Source organism: Aedes albopictus, chromosome 3 (assembly GCF_035046485.1).
Source record: "Aedes albopictus strain Foshan chromosome 3, AalbF5, whole genome shotgun sequence".
NCBI classification, from domain to species: Eukaryota; Metazoa; Arthropoda; class Insecta; order Diptera; family Culicidae; genus Aedes; species Aedes albopictus.
In genome coordinates, this window is record NC_085138.1 from 60,098,247 (window position 1) to 60,119,332 (window position 21,086).

At 38.0% G+C, this 21,086-nt stretch overlaps 1 protein-coding gene across 4 annotated transcripts in view; it reads left to right on the forward strand.

Annotated features, from left to right (window-relative positions):
• LOC109399736 (uncharacterized protein DDB_G0283357) overlaps nucleotides 1-21,086 on the forward strand; it is a 380,277-nt gene that overhangs the window by 353,710 nt on the left and 5,481 nt on the right. For 3 of the 4 annotated variants that reach the window (XM_062861221.1, XM_029871278.2, XM_062861220.1), the window contains exon 5: nucleotides 15,389-15,953. In XM_062861221.1, coding sequence (XP_062717205.1) covers nucleotides 15,389-15,953 — 565 coding nt within the window. The remainder of the gene's footprint in view (nucleotides 1-15,388; nucleotides 15,954-21,086) is intronic. The other variant, XM_029871289.2, reaches the window with a different exon arrangement.

Consider the following 21,086-nt stretch of genomic DNA (forward strand, 5'->3'; position numbering starts at 1 on the left):
ATATCATTTTTGAATTGCAGAGTTCTGTAACTTTTGGAAACCATGTATGCTATATACAAAGTTTTTTTTTAAGTTAAAATGTTCGAAAAATTTAATGAAACTGGTTTTAAAGGCCACAAGGATCGTCAAAATACTCATTTAACTTCAATTTCTCATTTTTTTGTAGATTTTCATAGAAATTAATGTTTTTTTAGAAGTGGAAATGAACTAGAAGTTTAAAAACTCAAAAATCAAGCTCATATATACTGCCGATACAAATGAAAACGTTACACTTGACCGCATGAATGGTTGTCATGCCCGTTTCACCATATGTTCCCCGATTATCGCATTTTTTATATCTATTTTATTTTAATATCATTTTTTTTTAATTGCAGAATTCTGTAACTTTCGAAAATCTTGAATGTGGTTTACGAAGCCAAACTTTTTTAATGTAGAAATGTGCAGGGAATTGAATTAAAGTGATTTTATGGGCCTCACGGATCGTTACCGCACTTTCTTATTTAACCTCGATTCCCTATTTTTAAGTATTTTTTTAATAGAAGTTCATGTATTTTCAGAATCGGAAATGACTTTGAAGTATAAAAGCTCAGAAAATCTGTTGAGTTCATATAAGTTTTTATTTGAAAAACACACTTGAGCCATCCAATACATCAGGAAGTATAAACCGTACGAACTTTTATGTTGCCATTTCGCAGGAAATCCCGAAATATAAATATAATATTTTGAATATGTACAGGAAATTTATATGTTTTGAAAAACCGCTAGTTTATGAAGTCATACCTTTCTTATGTAAAATTGTACGGAGAATCTAATGAAAGTGGTTTCATAGGCCTCAAGGGGTTAATGCGCGTTAGCATACTTATTTTAGCCCAATTTTGTATTTTCTTGGGATTTGATAGAATTTCATGTATTTTCAAAAGCGTTAATGACTTTGAAATATAAGCACTCAAAAAATCCAAAAAACCCATTCAAATGAGTTTTGGTTAGAAATATACATTTGAGCCATCTAATAAATCAGGATACAACAATCGAACCAACTTGTATCTTGGTCATTTTGCCTTGATGCCCCGAAAAATATCATTTTTTGAATAACTGTACAACTCAGAATGTTATCAAAAGCGTTTATTCTTACAAGTGAATTTTCTAAGACAAAAACTCTGTAAATTGGATTAATGCCCACATGAGTCATAACTGTGATTTGAACTCGTTTTTTTGCAAATTCATCTAAATTATTGTATTCAGGGTTAAACAAGCTGCATCTAGAATTCACGGGTTTTATCTTTAAAAAACTGTTTTTATAGAAAAACGGTTCGGATTATTTTTGTGTTATACACTTATGTAAAGTTAATTGTATATTTTACGGGGAATCAGTGCTAAATAGACAAAAAGCATTTCCGACCGATTTTCGTAACACGTATTCTTTAGATAGTTAAAATTGGTTATAAACGAAATTTTATCTAATTTGTCATTTGTTGATTTTATTTTTAGATGTATAGCTTGTTTAACCCTAAAAAGTACAAAACTGAAAATGTTTAACAAACACATTATTCACAGTTAGTATTTGGATAATCTGGGAGAATATGGTGAAACGGACATGACAACCATTCATGCGGTCAAGTGTGACGTTTTCATTTATATCGGCAGTATATATGAGCTTGATTGGTTGAGTTTTTAAACTTCAAGGTCATTTCCACTTCTAAAAAACATTAATTTCTATGAAAATCCACAAAAAATTGAGAAATTGAAGTTAAATGAGTATTTTGACGATCCTTGTGGCCATTAAAACCAGTTTCATTGAAATTTTCGAACATTTTTAATTAAAAAAAATATGACTTTGTAAATAGCATACATGGTTTTCAAAAGTTACAGAACTCTTCAATTCAAAAAATGATATTTTTGGGGCATCAAGGCAAAATGGCCAAGAATAAGTTCGTTGTTCTTCCCTGGTTTAATAGATAGATGGCTCAAATGTGTTATTCAAATAAAAATCTCTCTTAGATGAACATTTACCGATTTTCTCCCTCGACAAATAGCATATTTTTCCAGAAATGCGATAATCTGGGGGAATATGGTAAAATGGGCATGGACATTGTTCATGCGGTCAAGCTTAACATTTTTATTTATTTCGGCAAAATATATAAGAGCTTGATTGGTCGAGTTTTTATACTTCAAGGTCGTTTCCGCATCTGAACATGAATTTCTATCAAACACACAAAAAATTGCGGAATTGGGGTAAAATGAGTATGTTAACGATCCGTGCGGCCTACGAAACCAATTTTATTCGATTCTCCACACGTTTTTATATTAGATAAACATGACTCCGTAAATCGCATTCGTGGTTTTCAAAAGTAACAGAACTCTTCAATTCTGAAAATGATATTTTTGGGGAATCAAGGCAAAATGACCAACATACCCGTTCTTTTAATTTTTATCCTGATTTATTCGAAGGCTCAAATGTATTCACCAAGTAGAAACTCATATGGATGGACATTTACTGATTTTCTCTCTAGATAAATAGCATATCTTACCAAAAATGCGATAATCTGGGGGAATATGGTAAAACGGGCATGACAATCATTCATGCGGTCAAGTTTAACATTTTCATTTATATCGGCAATATATATGAGCTTGATTGGTCGAGTTTGTATACTTCAAGATCACTTCCGCTTCTGAAAATAAATGAATCTCTATCAAAAAAGGCTAAAAATTGGGGAATTGGGGTAAAATGAGAATGTGAACGATCCGTGCAGCTTATGAAACCAGATTTATTCGATTCCCCACACATTTTTACATCAGAAAATATGGCTTCGTAAACCGCATTCATGGATTTCAAAAGTTGCAGAACTCTGCAGTTCAAAAAATGATATTTTTGGGGCATCAAGGCAAAATGACCAAAAAACCAGTTCGTTCGATTTTTATCCGGATTTATTCGATGGCTCAAAAGTATTTACCAGGTGAAAACTCATTTTGATGGATTTTTACTGATTTTCTCCCTAGATAAATGGCATATCCTACCAGAAATGCGATAATCTGGGGGAATATGGTAAAACGGGCCTGACAATCATTCATGCGGTTAAGTTTAACATTTTTATTCATATCCGCAGTATATATGAGCATGATCGGTCGAGTTTTCATACTTCAAGATCATTTCCGCTTCTGAAAATACATGAATTTCTATAAAAACGGCTAAAAAATTGGGGAATTGGGGTAAAATTAGCATGTTAACGCCGTGCGGCCTATGAAACCGGTTTTATTGGATTCCCCGCACATTTTTACATTAGAAAAGTATAACTTCCTAAACCGCATTCGTGGTTTTCAAAAGTTACAGAATTCTTTGTCGGATTTGTACCTTATTTTCCCACTGTGCGCTGGATGGCAGAAAAGATGCTGTTTGAGCCGCACCTCCTTGGTGAACAGACGCTCGGGTCGTACCTCCTCAATCTAGCTGAATTCAGAAGGACAACAGTGCCTTTAGTAAAATACGTGTTATCTCTTTGATCGTTTATTAGGGAATGAACGGCTTAAGTCAACTGTCAAAGTCCTTCCTAAGTCATGGCCTACTTAAGATTGGGAGTAGCTTAGTAATTAATGTAGGTACTCAACATTGTACACTTCTTCATACTACAGTGCCCAGGCTGCACTACCAGCTAAGCACACAACTCTAAGCTGGCGGTCTTCGTCATCGCTTGACCCGTGGAAGCATGAGGTACGAACTTGTGAGGACCAGAGCTATGTTGGACGCTCTCCTTTTCGACTCACCGTTTTGCGGCCCTGAACCCAGGACTATCTGCATACGAATCATAAGCGGTATTCACTAGACCACAACTGGAACAGTTAAAATTTTGTAATGATCTTGTTATATAATTCTGATCGGGACACGCGGCTATACAGTACAGTACACTGACTGTATCTGTACAAGGGGGTTGCATTCCGATGCTGCTTGGGCACTTGGCGTCACTAACTGACTGCGAACGGAAAGGCGTGAATACGGAAAACGATCCGAGTAGCGCCGGAGAAGACAAAAAAAACGAATTGCTTGCCAACACCCACGTAGTTGGGGGTGCATGGATGTAGGTAGGTAGGCTTGACGTTTCCCCAACTAGAAGCGTATAATCTACACTTAACTGCATATCATAGGCTGATTTATTTCAGATCGACGTGTTGGTCCGATATCTTGGTATTGAGAAAAGATAATTTTTGTATTATGACCAATACATCAAGTGACATTTCAAATGCATTTCATATCACTTCATTTACCAGTCGGTGGTTTTTGTCCCGAAAGGGTAATTAGTTGGATGATTAGGACCTCTATAGCCACAGCTGTATGTTTCCTTGATTTCCTTGGGCATAGAATATCTACGTGCCAGCCACACGATATACACATGCAAACTGGTTATTGGCAGAGAATGCTCTCAGTTAACAACTGTGGATGTGATCATAGAATGTGATCATAGAACATACTAAGAGAGAGGACGTTACGCCAAGAAGAAAAAGTCGGATTGATATGGTGGGCAGGGCATATTGCAAGCATGCCGGACAACAACCTTGCAGAATTGGTGTTGGCCACAAATCCGGCTTTATTGCTTCCACTCTTAATTGCATCATTCTGTCGGGTTCCATGGTGCAGCATGACCGCCTAGGATGCGTTCATGACACATTCTACGGGCCCGTATCATCAATACTAATTTTTCAAAGTTCAAACTTGGCATATTTCACATTTTTATACATATCATTCTACATAACTCTTGTCGTCCGAAAATGTATTCAACATGTTATTATTGTAACAATAAATATTTATTGAACGACGGTTAAGATTAACAATATAATCGTGATTTTAAGGCATTTAGGAACATTATTCATCAAAGCTGCCGTATTTCAAATACCAACGTACTGATTTTTCAAAAGTCTTCCATGATTAACAGATAAATGTATGTAGATTTTTTAACATACAAAGTATTTTAATCGTAATACTTTACAACTCTGAGGAATGGCTGGTCAAAGTATAGGTTTTTTAAGTGTTGTAACTTCACGGAAAAGCGACCTTTATGAAATTTATTCTAATTTGGAACAAGATTGAAATATGAAATTTTGTATGGTCTTTGTACTCCAGAATATCTTTCAAGTGAGACTTAAAGAAAATAAATCGGTTCACTGACGCCTGAGTTTCACCTGGTTGAAGTTTGCGTTGTAACGCAACGAAAAACAGTTCTGTGGAAAAGACCAAATTTCTCTGGCTCCATCCTGCCGTCCATCCTGCAGTGGACAAAGGTAGTTCTATAATCAAAACTAATTCTTTCTCGTTGTGTAGTGTATAAGCCCTTTTTCAAGGTATCGTTCATAAATTGCGTACCATTAAGGCCCGTTCATAAACTACGTACATGGACTCATGAGGGACGGGGGGAGGTGATGTTTGGCCAAAATCTACGCTCATGCAAATTCCAAAAAATGTATAAATTGTAACTGTACTGCGATCTTGATAAAATTTTAAATCATAATTAAATGCCACTCAAACCGATAATTTCAATGATATCAGAGCCAAACAAACGAAACACTGGCAAAATTACTATGTCATATATCTCAAAAACTTACAATTGATGGATAGTTTGTTTTATAGTTCCACCAAAAAGCGGCGCTAAAGACCTTACAAATTTTAAATTTCATATATCTTAGGACCCCGATTACTTAGAAAGGTGATTCCTTCGGCAAAATTGTTTGGTAAGTCAAAGACTTGCACTAGAAGAAGCTAGTTTCCATTTTGCAAAAGCTGGCATATGATTAGAATTTTTCAAAAAGTATTCTACAAGTTTTAACTGGCTCTCGGAGTCTAGGGGATCAAAAAGGATAGTTTTGTTCAGTCCGACGTTTCGGCACTTTGTATTTGGCCTTTTTCAAGGGTGGAACTGGCCAAATACAAAGTGCCGAAACGTTGGTCAGAACAAAACTATCCGTTTTGATTCCCTAGACTGCGAGAACCAGTTAAAATTGAGAAATCATCCAGTCGAATAATTACACAATCAAGTATTCTACAAGCTGAAACTTTTTTCACTTTGGATATATTGTATTCGAATCAAATGGTAATCAAAGACCAATATATTAGTCATAAATGTTTAAAAATTGGTTTGATTTGATTCACTTGGTGTTAAAATATAAGAGTTAATAGAACGATAGTCAAAAAAGATGTATTCTGCTTAAAGCACTCCATTCTCGTGTAGAGCTAACCTATCAAGTCCAAATTTGTAGCAATTACAGATAACAAACTGAAGAACTATCAGTAAAAATTTGAGAATTTTTGATAAAATTTCTACAAAATTACGGCTTGTTGAATGTTTTCAAGATAATTAATAAGCATACCAACTTTTGAAAATTTGCAACTTGCGCCACGGTGCGGCAGAAATTAAAACCAAACTGCTATTAACCCTCTAATACCCAAATTTTTGATTTTGATCTAAATATAATTTTTCGTCGTCTAAAATCGATTTAAACATGTTTTGGAAGATGATTCTTTTTAATTCTCGATTTCGTGAATTTCAGTTTTTGATTTTTCTAATTTTTATTTTTGAACATCCCCACAGTTTTATATTTTTCCTGGAAGCCTATTTGGGGTACGGATTTTTTGAGATGAAAACATTTTGAGATTTTATGATTATTGTTAAAATATTTTTATTTTTATTTTTTTCATAGAAAATTTTATTTTCCGTGTAATTTTAAGGAAAATCATTTTAGAGTGTATTCGATTCCCTTAAACTATAAAACTAAGATAGAACGATTTGGGAAAAAATAAAAATATGTTATTTGTAGCGATTTAATACAAAATAAACAACGACTTCTAGAAGGTGACTAAAACATCAATTTTTCAATTATTTTAAAAAAATGTAAAAACGCTTTAAAATACACCAAAAACTATTTTGAGATATACAAAACAGTCCTAAATATCTGCCAAAAATATAAAAACTTTGGTTTTCCACGAAACAAAAATTACAAAAATGCTCAAACTATACCCCGTCTAATGGCGGGGTTGGGTATTAGAGGATCAAACTGAAAGTTCTGATCCATCAAATAACTTTACCGAAGCAAAAAATATTTCTAATTATTCAGGATCCTAAGATAAACGAAACCAAAAATGTGTATGTCCTCTAGCGCCTCCTAGTGGAAGGATTTAAAATCATCAATTGATACTTCTTGACCATCCAAATAGCTTTGTCGAGAACACCAACTGCCTAAACAATAAGGATCTTGACATATATGTATATGGGATGGAAATTATATCAGTGTTACGTCTTTTAAATCACAAGAATTACCAACTCATATATCTCAGGACACTGATTACTTAGAGAGTTGTATAACTTTTCAAGGTTCTTCAGTTTAAAAACCGATTGGTTTAACCCTCCAACGCCTAAAAAGGAACCAATGGAGAAACCCGATTTTTTTTTATTGGGAAGTGAATCATACAATTGAAATGTTCATTTCACCGAACCGGTTCATTTTACCGGTTCACTTTTGAACCGGTAAAAAATATGTTATTGTCCCGATTAGGAATCGTTCAGTTTTTATAATTTATTCTCATGGGAGATTGAACACTTGCATAAAAAGTGTGTTTGTGTGAACCGGTTTTCTCAACCGGTTCACTTTTGAACTGGTAAAATCAATAATTTCGTGAAACTGGTATTATGCTGATGTTCTACATATTATGATGATAAAAGAGTGGAGAATACATTATTTGTTGAACCGGTTCGTTTAAGTGATGCGTTTCTGAACCGGTGAAAATATTTAAATTATCTCGCTTGACAATAGTTGAAGTTTTATCACTTTTCATGGCAGAGCTTCCAGAAAAATAATAAAATTAGTGATTTCAAAAACCGGTTCGCTAAAACGGTTCATTTTTTAACCGGTATAATCAAGAATTTTATCCCAGTAGTATTATGGTGATATTTTGCGTATTACGATAATAAATGGATGCCCATTCGACAAGAAAACATGATTTTGGAAATCGATTCATCAAAATAATAAATAGTGAACGGGTAAAATAATTTTGCTGTACCGCTTGATAATCGTTGGAGATTCATAATTTATTTTAATGAACTATTAAACAAAGGACCAAAAAAAGTGATAAGGAAAACCGGTTCGCTAATCCGATTGAACTTTTGAAAACAAAAAAATGTTCCACTTATGCTGTGTAAATTAAAAAAAAATATATTTTTGAAGAATGATAGATCAGAGTGTAGAATTAGCATTTAAGTTAAAATACACGTTAATAAAATTAAAAAAAAAAAGAATGATAGATCAACGAGACTAAAAGATTTTGCAAACTGGCAGGTAATACCAATTTAGTTATGAACCGATTAAAATATACTATTGTCTAGTATGAGGAACGTTGAAGTTCTCAAATGTATTTTTTTGTAATTGTTCATACGACAAAAAGAACCGATTCGTTTGACCGATACACTTTTCAACCGACTTAAGTAATTTTATTTATTTATTTACTTTATCAAACATAACGTAGACTACATTTTCACTTATAACTACAGTATCGAACATTAGAAATGCCTAAAAGCCGTTTTCCCTTACAAACTATGTAGTCAACTTTAGATTCCCATATCTCAGATATTTCTCCACATTTTAATCTTCAACAACTATTGAAAAACTTCGATGATAACTATTGATTCAAAAATCACAGATAGGTTGAATTTCGACAATGCATCAATACGAAAAAACTAAAGCAAAAAATTGTTACTTCTTATCATTATGGTGTTCTCGGCAAATTTGTTCCTTGTGTGATGACGAAAAAATTTTATAAATAAAAATAAAAGTTAAAAAAAATACCATGAATAAGAAATTATGTTTATGCGGTTCGTTATAAAGGATACATTGGAACAGTCATTGCAAAATTATGAGTCACTCTGTAACAATTATTAGTCAGTCAGTTCGCCATGCTATTCAAATGGAACCGACCCGACCCATAATTGTGGGTGACCCATGATTATACTATGACTGTATCTTAAAATTTAATTGTTTAAATTTTTAGACTTCAGCTAGTTCAATTTTTATCCGGTTAGTCACATCGTCATAACAGTAAAGTACCAAAAAAAATACGGACACGTTTAATGCTTCCAATGAGTTATTCATTCTTTTAACGAAGCACGATACTAGACAACGAACCCACTTGCAATGCCCAGTGGCACATCCGAAATCTTTTCCTACGGTGACACTAGCCGCACGATCACGAGGCCCCGAACTTAGTTTCGAGTTGGTGGGAGATTGACGTTGAAATATATTAAACATAATGATGAAAACTGTCAAATCAAAGGTCACGTGAAAGATGTTCCTTCTTTTATTAAATGTACAAAAAGTAACAGATAATGTCCATGGGTTTGCCAGTAATCCAACTATACGACTATCTGATCAGTTATGTACTCGTCATAGTGTGAATTGTTGGAACAAATCAATTTGAAAAGAATCAGGACATTCTATAGAATAACTATAGTTATTTATTATTGAATTACCCATGTTTACGGATATTCCGAATTCTCTGAGGACCAAACAAGTACAGTTGTTACAGGTTTATGAGTCGAAACACCCACCAAGTACGAATTCAAATGTGCTTTTGATCGTTTTTTAAATGTTTATGAATGTTCCACCTACTGATATATAAGCCACAGGGGTCACTAATAAATCAGACGGAACATTGCTTCCTTCCTTAGATTACTAAAACAAATGAGTTTGGAAATCATCGTGGCGCTCTAGCACAATTTTCAACTATTTTTACGGATGTTCCGGACAACTCGAAGGTCCATCCAGTGGCCACTTTGATTTCCAAAATTCTCACAAAAGTGATTTTATTCTCATATTATTGAAACAAATATGTTTGGAAAAAGTCGCGACGCTCTAGCACAATTTTCATGAATTGACCACTTCTACGAATGTTTCAGATACCCCAAGGATCCATCAAATGGGTCCTCTGATTTACAAAGCAATCACAGTAATGATTTCATCCTTACGGCTTTCATACAGAAAAAGCGTTACGAAGGGGGTAGGGGGCCTTCAAAACCAGCAAAAACCGTGCCACTCTAGCATATTTTTTATGAATTGACCACTTTTACGAATTTCCTGGATAAACCGAAGGTTCATCCAGTGGTCTTTCCGATTTATAAATCAGTCGCAACATTGATTTCAATCTTAAATTGCTGAAACAAATGAGTTTGTTAAAAAAATCACGACAATCTAGCACAATTTTCATGAATCGTCTACTTTTACGGATGTTTCGGATACCCAAAAGGCCCATCCAGTGGTCACTCTGAGTTACAAACTAATCGCAATAGTGGTTTCATTCTCAGATTGTTGAAACAAATGAGTTTGGAAAAAAACTGAAACGACCTAGCACATTTTTTATGATTTGACCCTTTTACAGATATTCCAGATAACCCGAAGGTCCATCCAGCGGCCACTCCGTATTTTGAATCAGTCATAATATAGACTTTAACTTTTGGTTGCTAAAACAAACAAGCTTGGAAAAAAAACTGCGACATTGCAGCACAATTTTAATGGTTTGGCCATTTTTACGGATGTTCCGGGTATCCCGAAGGCCAATTCAGTGGCCACACAGGCTTACAAACCAGTCGCAAACATGATTACATCCTTAGGTTATTGAAACAAATCAGTTTAGAAAAAATCGCAACGCTCTAGTACATTTTTTCATGAATTGACCACTTTTACGGATGTTCCGGATCTTCCGGCGGGTATCATATTGGCCATGTTACTGGCCATGCTGGTCCATGGTGTATTTTTGTATTGTGCTAGCTTATTAGCAACGAAATATAATTGTTTTGGCTTTTTTTCACTTAAGAATTGAGTATAATCACTGCTGTTTGACCAAAAACACGTTAGGTACTATTTGGGGGCTCCTGCAATCGGTTCCAGGTACCAGAACCATTGCGGCAGTGGCCATTTATGATTTTTCTATACATCCCACATTCAATATGCATTGCTTCCTGCAGTTAATATTTTGAATCAGTTTAAATATTTTGCTCAGTCAATTTAATTAACGAAAATTTTCCAAAACTGATAAAATCGGATTATTGAGAACATACTGTAAAAAACTTTCAACTACACCAGATAAAATTGAAGCACATCTGAAGCCAATATAAATTACGTTTAGTTTGAATCATAATGTTATTTCGTCTTTGTGTTATGACAGGTTATAGAAAATTGCCTTACTCTGCTTGTAGTCGATTCCCGGTGGTCACTCCAGATTGACCTGGACCACTTCCGCCAAAAATCAAAATAGATTAGTATAGCTTTCATTTAAAACCAGTTGCAAAAGATTTGATCAAGGATTCGATTTTTAACAATCAAAACAAAACAGGTGTCACCTAGAGGTGACACTGGACGTTGGAGAGTAAAGGTTCTACTTGGCTAGTGGTAGGTGAAATATTGAAAAATCATCCACATTTTATTAAAAAAAATAACTTTAGCCTTCACATACCCGACCCCCAACATCTTATTTTCAAAACGCTGGCATTTCGTCAATTTTCATCCATTTTTTTTTTTTTGAAGTCGCCCTTAATCGATCATAAATTGCTGCAAGTTTATGACACCCAAGTGGCCATGCAATATCCGGAACCATTTCGGAGATATTCCGGATTGTACTGAGGTCAAGGAGGGTGCCGAAAAGGCTAAAAATGATTATTTCGTGTTATTGTGCTTGAACCATTGATTTTCAGCTGAATTTTCATTGTGAACAACAAATCACAACTGCGATAATCAGATTTGAATTAGTTGACCCATCTGCATCACCGTGACAGGTTCCGCGGGGGCCTCATTGGGGACACTTCTGGTTTTCATCCAAAACATGTCGTGCGACATATCAATCTTCATGATTTCGAATGACTGAGTCAGAAACAATAGCCGGAAGTCTGTATCAACTAATATGGCCACCCCGGAACAACTAGCATAGGTTCCACGGGGGTTACATCGGGGACGTTTCTGGTGTGCAACCAAAACATGCTGTGCGACATAACAAACTTCATGATTTCAAGAGAATGGGGCAGAAACAATTGACTGAAGTATGTAGCAACTGATATGGCCGCTCCAGAACACCTGAAACAAGTTCCGCGGGGGCCTCTCAAACACAATAGCACACGAAATAATCACTTTTAGCCATATGGCAAAGCAAACCCCTCACCCACCCCCTGACCCCAGTACATTCCGGAATATCTCCGGAATGGTTCCGGATACTACATGTCCACTTGAGTGTAATAAACTTGCACCAATTTATGATCGATTGAGGGCGACTTCAAAAAAATCGGATGACAACTTTGCCAAAGACACCAACCCTCTAAGTAATTAAGATTTTTTATCACTGTTAGGTCTATTCGTCTCTGAGATCACAGAAGTTGATTTTAAGGTCCTAAGTGGTATGCAGATCCTCTGGTAAGCCTTTGGCTCAACAAATTCTCGCACACATCTTAAAGCGTTTTACTTGAATTGATGACATTGCACAGATTATTGACGAAATGTTTATCTCGACGGCGTGATGAGTTCTATACTGAAAAATCTAAATATCTGGCAGTGTGAAGTAATGGATCTCAGCGGTCTAGCTTTTGGATCAAAATTAGAAGAATATGGGTGTTACTAAGTCGAAGATGGGTGCCGAAGTCATGAAAGAGTATTCATACTGCTAATAGCAATAACTTGGCCCTCAGAGCCATTTATCACAAAACGGGTTTTCAATAGATTAAAGTTCCCCATGAAGCAGTGAAGATAATGCAGTGATGCATTCACAAATTCAGGTAAATTTGGCTGATTATTCTGATTCTAACATGATGTGCATTTTCGTGACGTTACAACGCGAGCAGAACCCTGTTTGAAACTGAACGGGCGTTGTAACGTCACGAAATGTAAAAGTCGATTATCCAAAAACAAATCCGAAATTTAAATGTTTTATTCCATTGAATTGAAAAACGAACCAATAAATTTCAATGGTGGAGAAAAAAAATCAGAATAATATAAAAATCCGAGTAGATTTTTTTAAGATGTTGGTAGCGCGGTAGAGAGGGCCGGATTCTAGTGTGTTGTAACGTCACGCTACAAATACGCATTTTAAACACGTTTTTCTAATGTGTACTAAATGTTTAATAGGTCAAATATATCAGAAATTTCACAAGGAATCCGAATATGAACAAATATTTTGAGGTTTACAATCGTTTACAATCGTCCGTCCGGACACTACATAGTGGGAAATCTGACTACGAATGCGTCAAAACGTTGTAACGTCACGGTATAATGTGTCTCATACCCTCCAAAAGCTCTATGCAGGCCTGGTCTAAGCTTTAAGCAATCGTTTTGTCAATTTTGTTCCACACATTCCCTATATGTCTGTTCAATGCTATCATGGTATTCTGCACATACGAAAAAGCGAACTATTCCGTCCTAGGCGGCCGTCAGTACTGTACATCGTTGATATGTAGTTAGGAACGCTTTTCTTAGTATCGATTTCGTAAGCTGTGGTCATATTCAGATGTAACGATCACAGAGGCTTTATTACCTTTATTAGCTAATCGATTTTGTAAAAAAAAACCTCAAGGTCCAACCCCCTCTTCCCTGCGAACCCTGTCTACGCATCTGACCGAAATCGAACGGAATTCACCCAAGTGGATTCTTTTACTCTACTGCCGAGTTGCCTTGTGGTTACGCCGAAAACTCCTTTTTTTGCTTTCGATTCCCTGCCACCCACAACAAAGCGCACCAGCCAGTTAGCCAGCACTGTGTGGTATGTGCTGTCCTTCAACATCGATAGTAGCGTAGACCGGAATCCGGCAACAGGGAAAACTCATTTTCTGTGGTGGTGGTGTCGAGAAAAAAAATAAACCTCTCACGCTGTTTTCCTCACTTGTTGGCAATAATGTCGAACGAATCGTTCCACTGACTGGTCGCCATCGCCACCGTCACAGCCACCGCCGGTCGGCTATAGAGGTCTGTCTTATCTTGAAAATCATCGAAAGGAATGCGAAGGCCGGGCTTCGGGAGGCTGTTTTTTCCGGCATGTCTCATCCGATGATCGTTCCGTTTACGCGTGTTTTTTTTTTTCTCGGAAACGCACGCGTCCAACGTGATAGCATCGCCTCTTCGCTTGTGGGAAGTTACAGTGCTGATCAAAGTTTTAGACGTGGCAGAAGGCCACCAAAGTGGCTGATATCCAATGCACCATGATTGCATGTAATGCGGTGTGCCTCGTTGGTTTAATTTACGACTCAGGATGATAAAAAAAAAACTAATAATACTGTTTATGCTATTCAGTATCATAATTTTGATTTTATTTAACTCATTTTGGTATCACAAAGGCCAACTTTTCCGCACTAATTCATTATGCAACTGAAATAGTTGCATAATGTTCATAATGCAACTCAAATATTATGCAGCCCAAATGGGTTGTATAATGAAAAAAATCATTGTATAGATTGTTGTATCACAGACAAACAGACGTAACACCTTGAACGATTTTCATGAAAATCCATCGCCCAGTTCACACTACCATCACCTGGTGGAAAAGTTGCACGAATCACAGTGTTGTGCAATATCGTCAACAGAAGGCGCTAGTGTGAAACGTCAAACGCATAGAAAAACGATACGCGCGCCTCTGGTTGTGAAAGCCACAACTATGAAAATTTAAAATGATCGTTGAAGCGTGGTCGATGGAAATTGCGTAAGTGTTACGTGTGTTTGTCTGTGGTTGTATATTACTCGTTGCAAAACTCGATGTTTTCAGCACTCTTCGTATTTATCCAACTCAGCAAGCCTCGTTGGAAAAATGTACGACTCGTGTTGAAAAAATCATCTTTTTGCAACTCATTATATAAATAACTATGTATTATGATCTGGTGGTAAGATAGCTTACTGTCAAATGATTTTTATGCACTACTGTATGCCAGTCTTGCACGAGTTCTGTTCGGTTGAATATTCAACCGTTCCGGAAGGACGAGACGCGGGGGGTTAAGATGAGATGCGGGTTCCCGCAGTAGCAGCCAGAAGAAAATCGAATTCGAAGGCTAAAAAGCGCGTGACACACCCGCATCATATTGAATTATGATGACGATCGGCAAAGAAAGAAGTCAAAGACGCGTAGGTACGCGACGCCTTTCCGTAACCTTCAGGTTATTCATAGCGTGTCGGTCGGTTGGATTGTGGGATGGGTGGTATAATTCGATTGGGAGAATTCTTCTATGAATATGTTATTTGAGGGTCGCGCTTGAATGAATATGTACCTACCTACTAACCATTATTTTTCCTGCTGAGTGGAGTTCAGGTAACCCACATTTCTTTTAAGTGACGTAGCGTAGTCGGGAAAGTTTCAATTTCGTTTATATTAACCCTATTTTCCCACCGCTTTTTGCAGTACGACTCGGAGATCCAGTACCTGGAGAGCAAGGGGCGCGAGCAGCAGGACAAGCTCGACGCCCTCACCCAGGAGATCAACAAGACAGATCAAATCTATCGGCAGGGCAGCGAGCAACTGCAAACGCTCCAGTACGTCGAAGAAGAGGGCGAGCTCGTGCGGCAGCAGGAGAAGACCCTCAAGTCGGAGATCACCCTGCTGCGCTCGAAGCTGGCCAACTGCGAGACGGAACTGCTGCAGTGCAAAAACAAGATCCGCCTGCTGATGGACGAGATCCAGGTCGAGCAGCGCAAGTATTGCCGACAGTATGACACTAATCGTGCACAGTTAGAACGCCATCTAATGTCTGAAGTTGACAGGATTCAGCTGGAGATCGATCTGGCCATCCAGAGCACGGACCACGCGAGCAAGGCAACCGATAAGCTCAAGAGCGAGGTCGCTGGGATCGAGAGCAACATTGCGGAGAAGAAGAAACAGGTAGAGCAGCTGGTCCACGAGATGAAGGAGGTCAACCTGCAGAGCCTGGCGGTGGCGCCGGCCGACGAGGTGCGACATCTGCTGGAAGGTGAGTATCCAAACTTTATTTATTTGAGTGCAATTTTTAATTATGTACATGCCGCATAGCTATTGGACATCGGATTGGGGACTATGCCATCACAGCTGTGGAGGATAGAGTGGGTCATCGTTTATATGGAAAAATGAAAAAAATCAATGGTATCCCATCAGATCAAAGCTTTTTTGAACCCATTTCAGGATCCAAATAAGTGTGCAAAATTTGAGCACGATCGGTTATGTCTACGTTTTGCGCATCGCGTTTGAACTTTGTATGAGGTTTAACATAGGAAAACTCATTTTTTGCATTTTTCTCATGACAAGCTCGAATTTTTATAAAACCGTGGAACCGATAAATTGAAAACATAGCCTAGGGTGTCCTGATAAACTTTGTCCAAGACCGCGAAGTGATCTGATGCTTATGAAAAAAGTTATAGCGTTGGCATTGCTTGGCGAAACAGTATGATTTTGTTGCTATTGTTATTCCTTTACATGTTAAAACATAAACACATGCATGTGGTTCGTTAATTATAACTATTTTCACAAGCATCGGATCGCTTTGAGGTCTTCGACAAAGTTTTTCAGAACATCCTAGGCTATCATTTTACAGTATCGGTTAAAAAGTATCAGACAAACTTTTTCAACTTATGGCTAAAATGCAAAAAAGTATGTTTTCCCATACAAAATCCCATACAAATTTCAATTGCAATGCGCAAAGTGTAGACGCAACCGATCGTGCTCAAATTTTGCACAGATACTCAGGACCCGAAACGGGTCCGAAAAAGCTTTGAATTGACGAAAAGGTTCCGATGACCCACTCTAGTGGAGGATCTTGATTGTTGTAAACACCACCATCACCAACATTTTAGTGGTGAGCCAATTCCAGTTTCCTGGATCTTATTCACGCCTCTACAACCTTGATCGAGTGGGCAGGTAGTCAACTCCACTTCTTCGATCGATTCACGATTCACCGTAAACCTCCAGCGTAATGCCGACGATTGCCACTCCCACCAGGAACTTTACCCTCAACACCTCGTCTTACATGGCATTCCATAACACCGGACCCAGGATGGAACCTTGTGGGACTCCTGAGTTGATATGAAAGCACATCCAACCCACCTCTATGTCGTAAACTAGTACTCGATTCTGGAACTTTCGAGAACCTTGTGCAAGTTAGCGGGAATCCCAAAATACAGGAGCGCATCGGCTACTGCCACACAACAGGCGCTATTTAACGCGTTCCTTACATCCAGAGTCACTACTGCACGGAAGCCAATCCACCTCCTCTTACGCTGGAGCGCTATCTCGGTAGTCTTTGTAATCAACAAGATCGCGTCTACGGTCGACCTTCTCTTCCATAAGCCGAACTGGTTGCCGGATAATCTTTTTCGAGCACCTTCCCCGCCTTGTCGATTGGTCTATATGCCGACGGGTCTCCGGGTGGTTTCCCCTGCCACTTCCAAACCAATGGGGAAACTGCCTCATCCGGGCATTTCTGCATAGCAGACCTGAATATTCTGGGAGCCTGTGCAATAGCTACTTTTAAGGCCGGAGTTCGAGACTTCGTCCGGATCTGGGGTCCAACCTACGCTAAGCGACTTTGCTATCCCCGCAAGTTCCTCATAGGTGATCTTCTCTTCGCCAGCCCCAGACCCCAGCAGCCCGAAAGGAGGCCAAGGAGTAGAATTATGAGGCAGGAAGATGACGATCCTTCCAACCTTTCAGGGTGCTGCTCTGTAGGAGCCATACCTCTTGTCTTGGTCATCACACCCCTGTAGGCATCATCCCACGTTTTCGCATTGGTACTCTGACAGAGACCCCCAAAACATGCCTTTATGCTTACCCTTATCTCGGTCTTCAGCGCGACTTTGGCAGCGACGAGAACCACCCAGCATTCGTTTCGCTCTTCCTCAGTTAGTGCTCGCTGCATCAGCCACCTAACCCGTACGCAGGCGCGACGCAGGTCCACAATCACTTGAGTCCCCAGTAATCGACTATAATCGACTCCGCTTCGTTTCGACCAAAGGTACTTTTGGTCCCGGTTTTTTTTATAGAAAGAGGAAATCTGCTTCTACAGATACCCGAGAGGTGGGTCCTCAGGTTATGTGGGGTCGACATTAAAACCTCTTTCTCTCTTCTTCCTTACCTTCGCGGTACGCCCGTCAGGGATGACCATTGGCGTAAATAGGGGGTGGCCAGGGGGGGCCTGGCCCCCTCCAGAATAATCCATTCCAGATAAAAAATCGCGCAATTCAGGCGAAAAGTATCTTTTTAGTATGAAAAATCTATATCGACATGGCCTTGGCCCCCCCTAGAGCTATGACCTAGTTACGCTTATGGGGATGACTTCGAGAAGGGGGGATGACTTCGTACAATGAGTACACTCTAATGGTAAGCGTTCCATCTGCTACCGCCTTAAGTTGTTCGCTCTTCCCCGGAGGCTCGGGCCCTGGCTAGTACATAGACTACCCGTTGGGCTTAAGCTCCTGGATGGGGAGGGAGAGCCAACTCAACTAGCTGTTGTTCGGCTCGCCATTTTCTCTGTAGTTCAAGGACGATTCGAGATGCCGTGGAAGAAACGGCATCCCACTTGTCCTCCCCCGTATACATCCTTTCAACAATGTTGTCGGGAGTGATGTCTTTACCGCATACCTCCTGCATACTCGACCTTTGCTCCACGAAGCGTGGGCATTCAAAGAACACACGGTGTGTCTGGTGGACAATATTAATTTAAAAAAATCGGTATCGCTAAGACACCCACCAAACAAAAGTTAAGGGTCCCCCTTTCATTTGAGACTTAAATGAGAAAGTTCTATCGGCGGGTCTAGAACAATTTTTTTTTTGAAAAATATGATATTTTTTTCATTTTTTCGAAGAACACATTAATGACAAAACACTGTTTTTCCATTGCAAGCATGACTTTCCGTCGATATATATTTTATATTCTGTTTATTATTCTATCCATAAAAGCATAATAGTGTCATGTGAATGGGAAATCCAGCAGTTGGCAGTTTTGTGTTTATGATGAGCAGTTTGGTGAAAGTACTAGAACAGTGAGTAAAAAATCGAGTTAAATGCCGTTCCTTTGAATTCCAATTATGTGTTTGCATCCTATGATAGATACGTATACGTCTTTAGTGTTTCGTATTTGACTGGTACCAGCAGGTCACCAATCGATCAACTGTTCAGCTCATACCGTCATTGGGTTCTTCAGATTTGTGCTCTTGAAATTTCGGGGTGTGACTTCGTCATATATTCTTCTCTAACAGCTTCTCAACTTCAATGTGCGTCTGGTACTCAAGACACATGTTTTCTTTCTTCTTCCTCTTCTTCTTCTTCTTCTTGTTCTTCTTCTTCTTCTTCTTGGCGTAACGTCCCTGCAGGAACAAAGCCTGCTTCTCAGCTTGTTCTATGAACACTGTAGGAGATATAAGAATAAATTAAATTATTCGACTTGTTTGAAATTTTCTTATTATATCTCCTACAAGCACTTCCACAGTTTTTCATTAAAAACTTCTTTTGCCAATTACTATTTTATATGTGCATAGTGTGTGACTTGCACGTAAATACTGTATGCTCAGGGAAGTCGAGGAAATTTCCTTCACGAAAATCTCCTGGACTGACAGGGAATCGAACCCTTCATCCTCAGCATGGTTATGCTGGATACCCACGCCCTTACAGCTGTGGCTTTATGGGCCCTTTTCGTTATCAAAAACAAATCATCGGTGAACAAAATTGGTTTACTTTTCTGGTCACTTGTTGACGCCGGTTTCCATCTGGATGGCAGTTCATGAATATTTGAGAGCTTCATCTGATCAGCCTGATCTCTGGGTTTTGCCCGCAAATATTCAGCAACCGCAGCAACATTATGAGAAGTCTGAATGATGTTCAACAAGTTTCGATGTGCAAACAAGTTGCTTGCCTTTGATCATCTCCATGTAGCATCTAGAACACAACTGCAACGAGAAATTTATTTTTGCGTCATCGGTAGTAGCGCTAGATCTGCCACGTTTGCCCTTTATGAGAAGTTGTAGTTCTTGCAGCTCTACAAATTTCACAAACAAAGTCTGCAACTCAAAGTAGAAGGTTTCAAATAATATTTAAACTCATAGAGAGTAAATCTAATGGGTATATTCGAAACATTTAATGAGATAAATTTAAATGAGCAATTCCTAACTTTTTTGTGGGGTAGCTGCTATCTCTGATATCTTTCAGAAAAAGTTGTTATAATATCAACGACCTGCAAGTAGAAACAAGATCAAGTTAAGACATTTTCAATCCGTACTGATTGTTATGTGTGTGCTCAGACATATGTACTTTGATGTAAAACATGTGTTTATGTCAATAAAGCTGTAAAATTCAATGAAAAGTTGCTAAATCTTCTATAATGCCACGATGCTAAGAGAGGATCAAACAATTGATAACCGACAGATTAGCACATTGTCCCTAGTACATATATATTGTGCAAACGTTAGACATGTAGCATTAATTATTCTACTTTTGTCAGTTGAGTAAGGCTACCTGTTTACAAAGATATTCGGTTACTAATAATTTTTATGTCGAATTACTCGTTACAAGACAATTTTACTAAACATTTCTAGAATATAAACTGTTTTCGATGATGATTGTGGCAGAAAAAAATTCCTCAAACACAATACATATTCCTTGGTTCCATTTTCCTCGTCACTCAGGGGTTTCTAGTCATAGTTGTTTCTTAAAATGTAAGGAGCTATACCAAACTGCAATAGTCCGAATTAACTAAAACTGTTTAAGTCTTTGATACCATAAAGGTGCACAAATGGAAAAATATCGGCATGTGGTAATTCTATCTTAGCCACGGCATACAAGAATACAAGACAGACCATTAACCTAAGTAATCATCAATTTTTAACGTAAACATATAACGTCATTATTATCGTTCCTTCGCGTTCATAAAATTGGTGTGGAGCTCTAGATCGTTTTATTCATGCTTTTGAACGATTTAAATTGCACCATCAAAAAACTTCCAGTTTTCCGAAATACTTTACCTTCCAAATGTTGTACCCCGTGATCCGAGCTACTTTGATGTATGTTTACATTTTTGTTTACATTTATCGGCCTACTTCGATCGTAAAACTTTTAAATCATGAGGCACTGTCAATAAAAA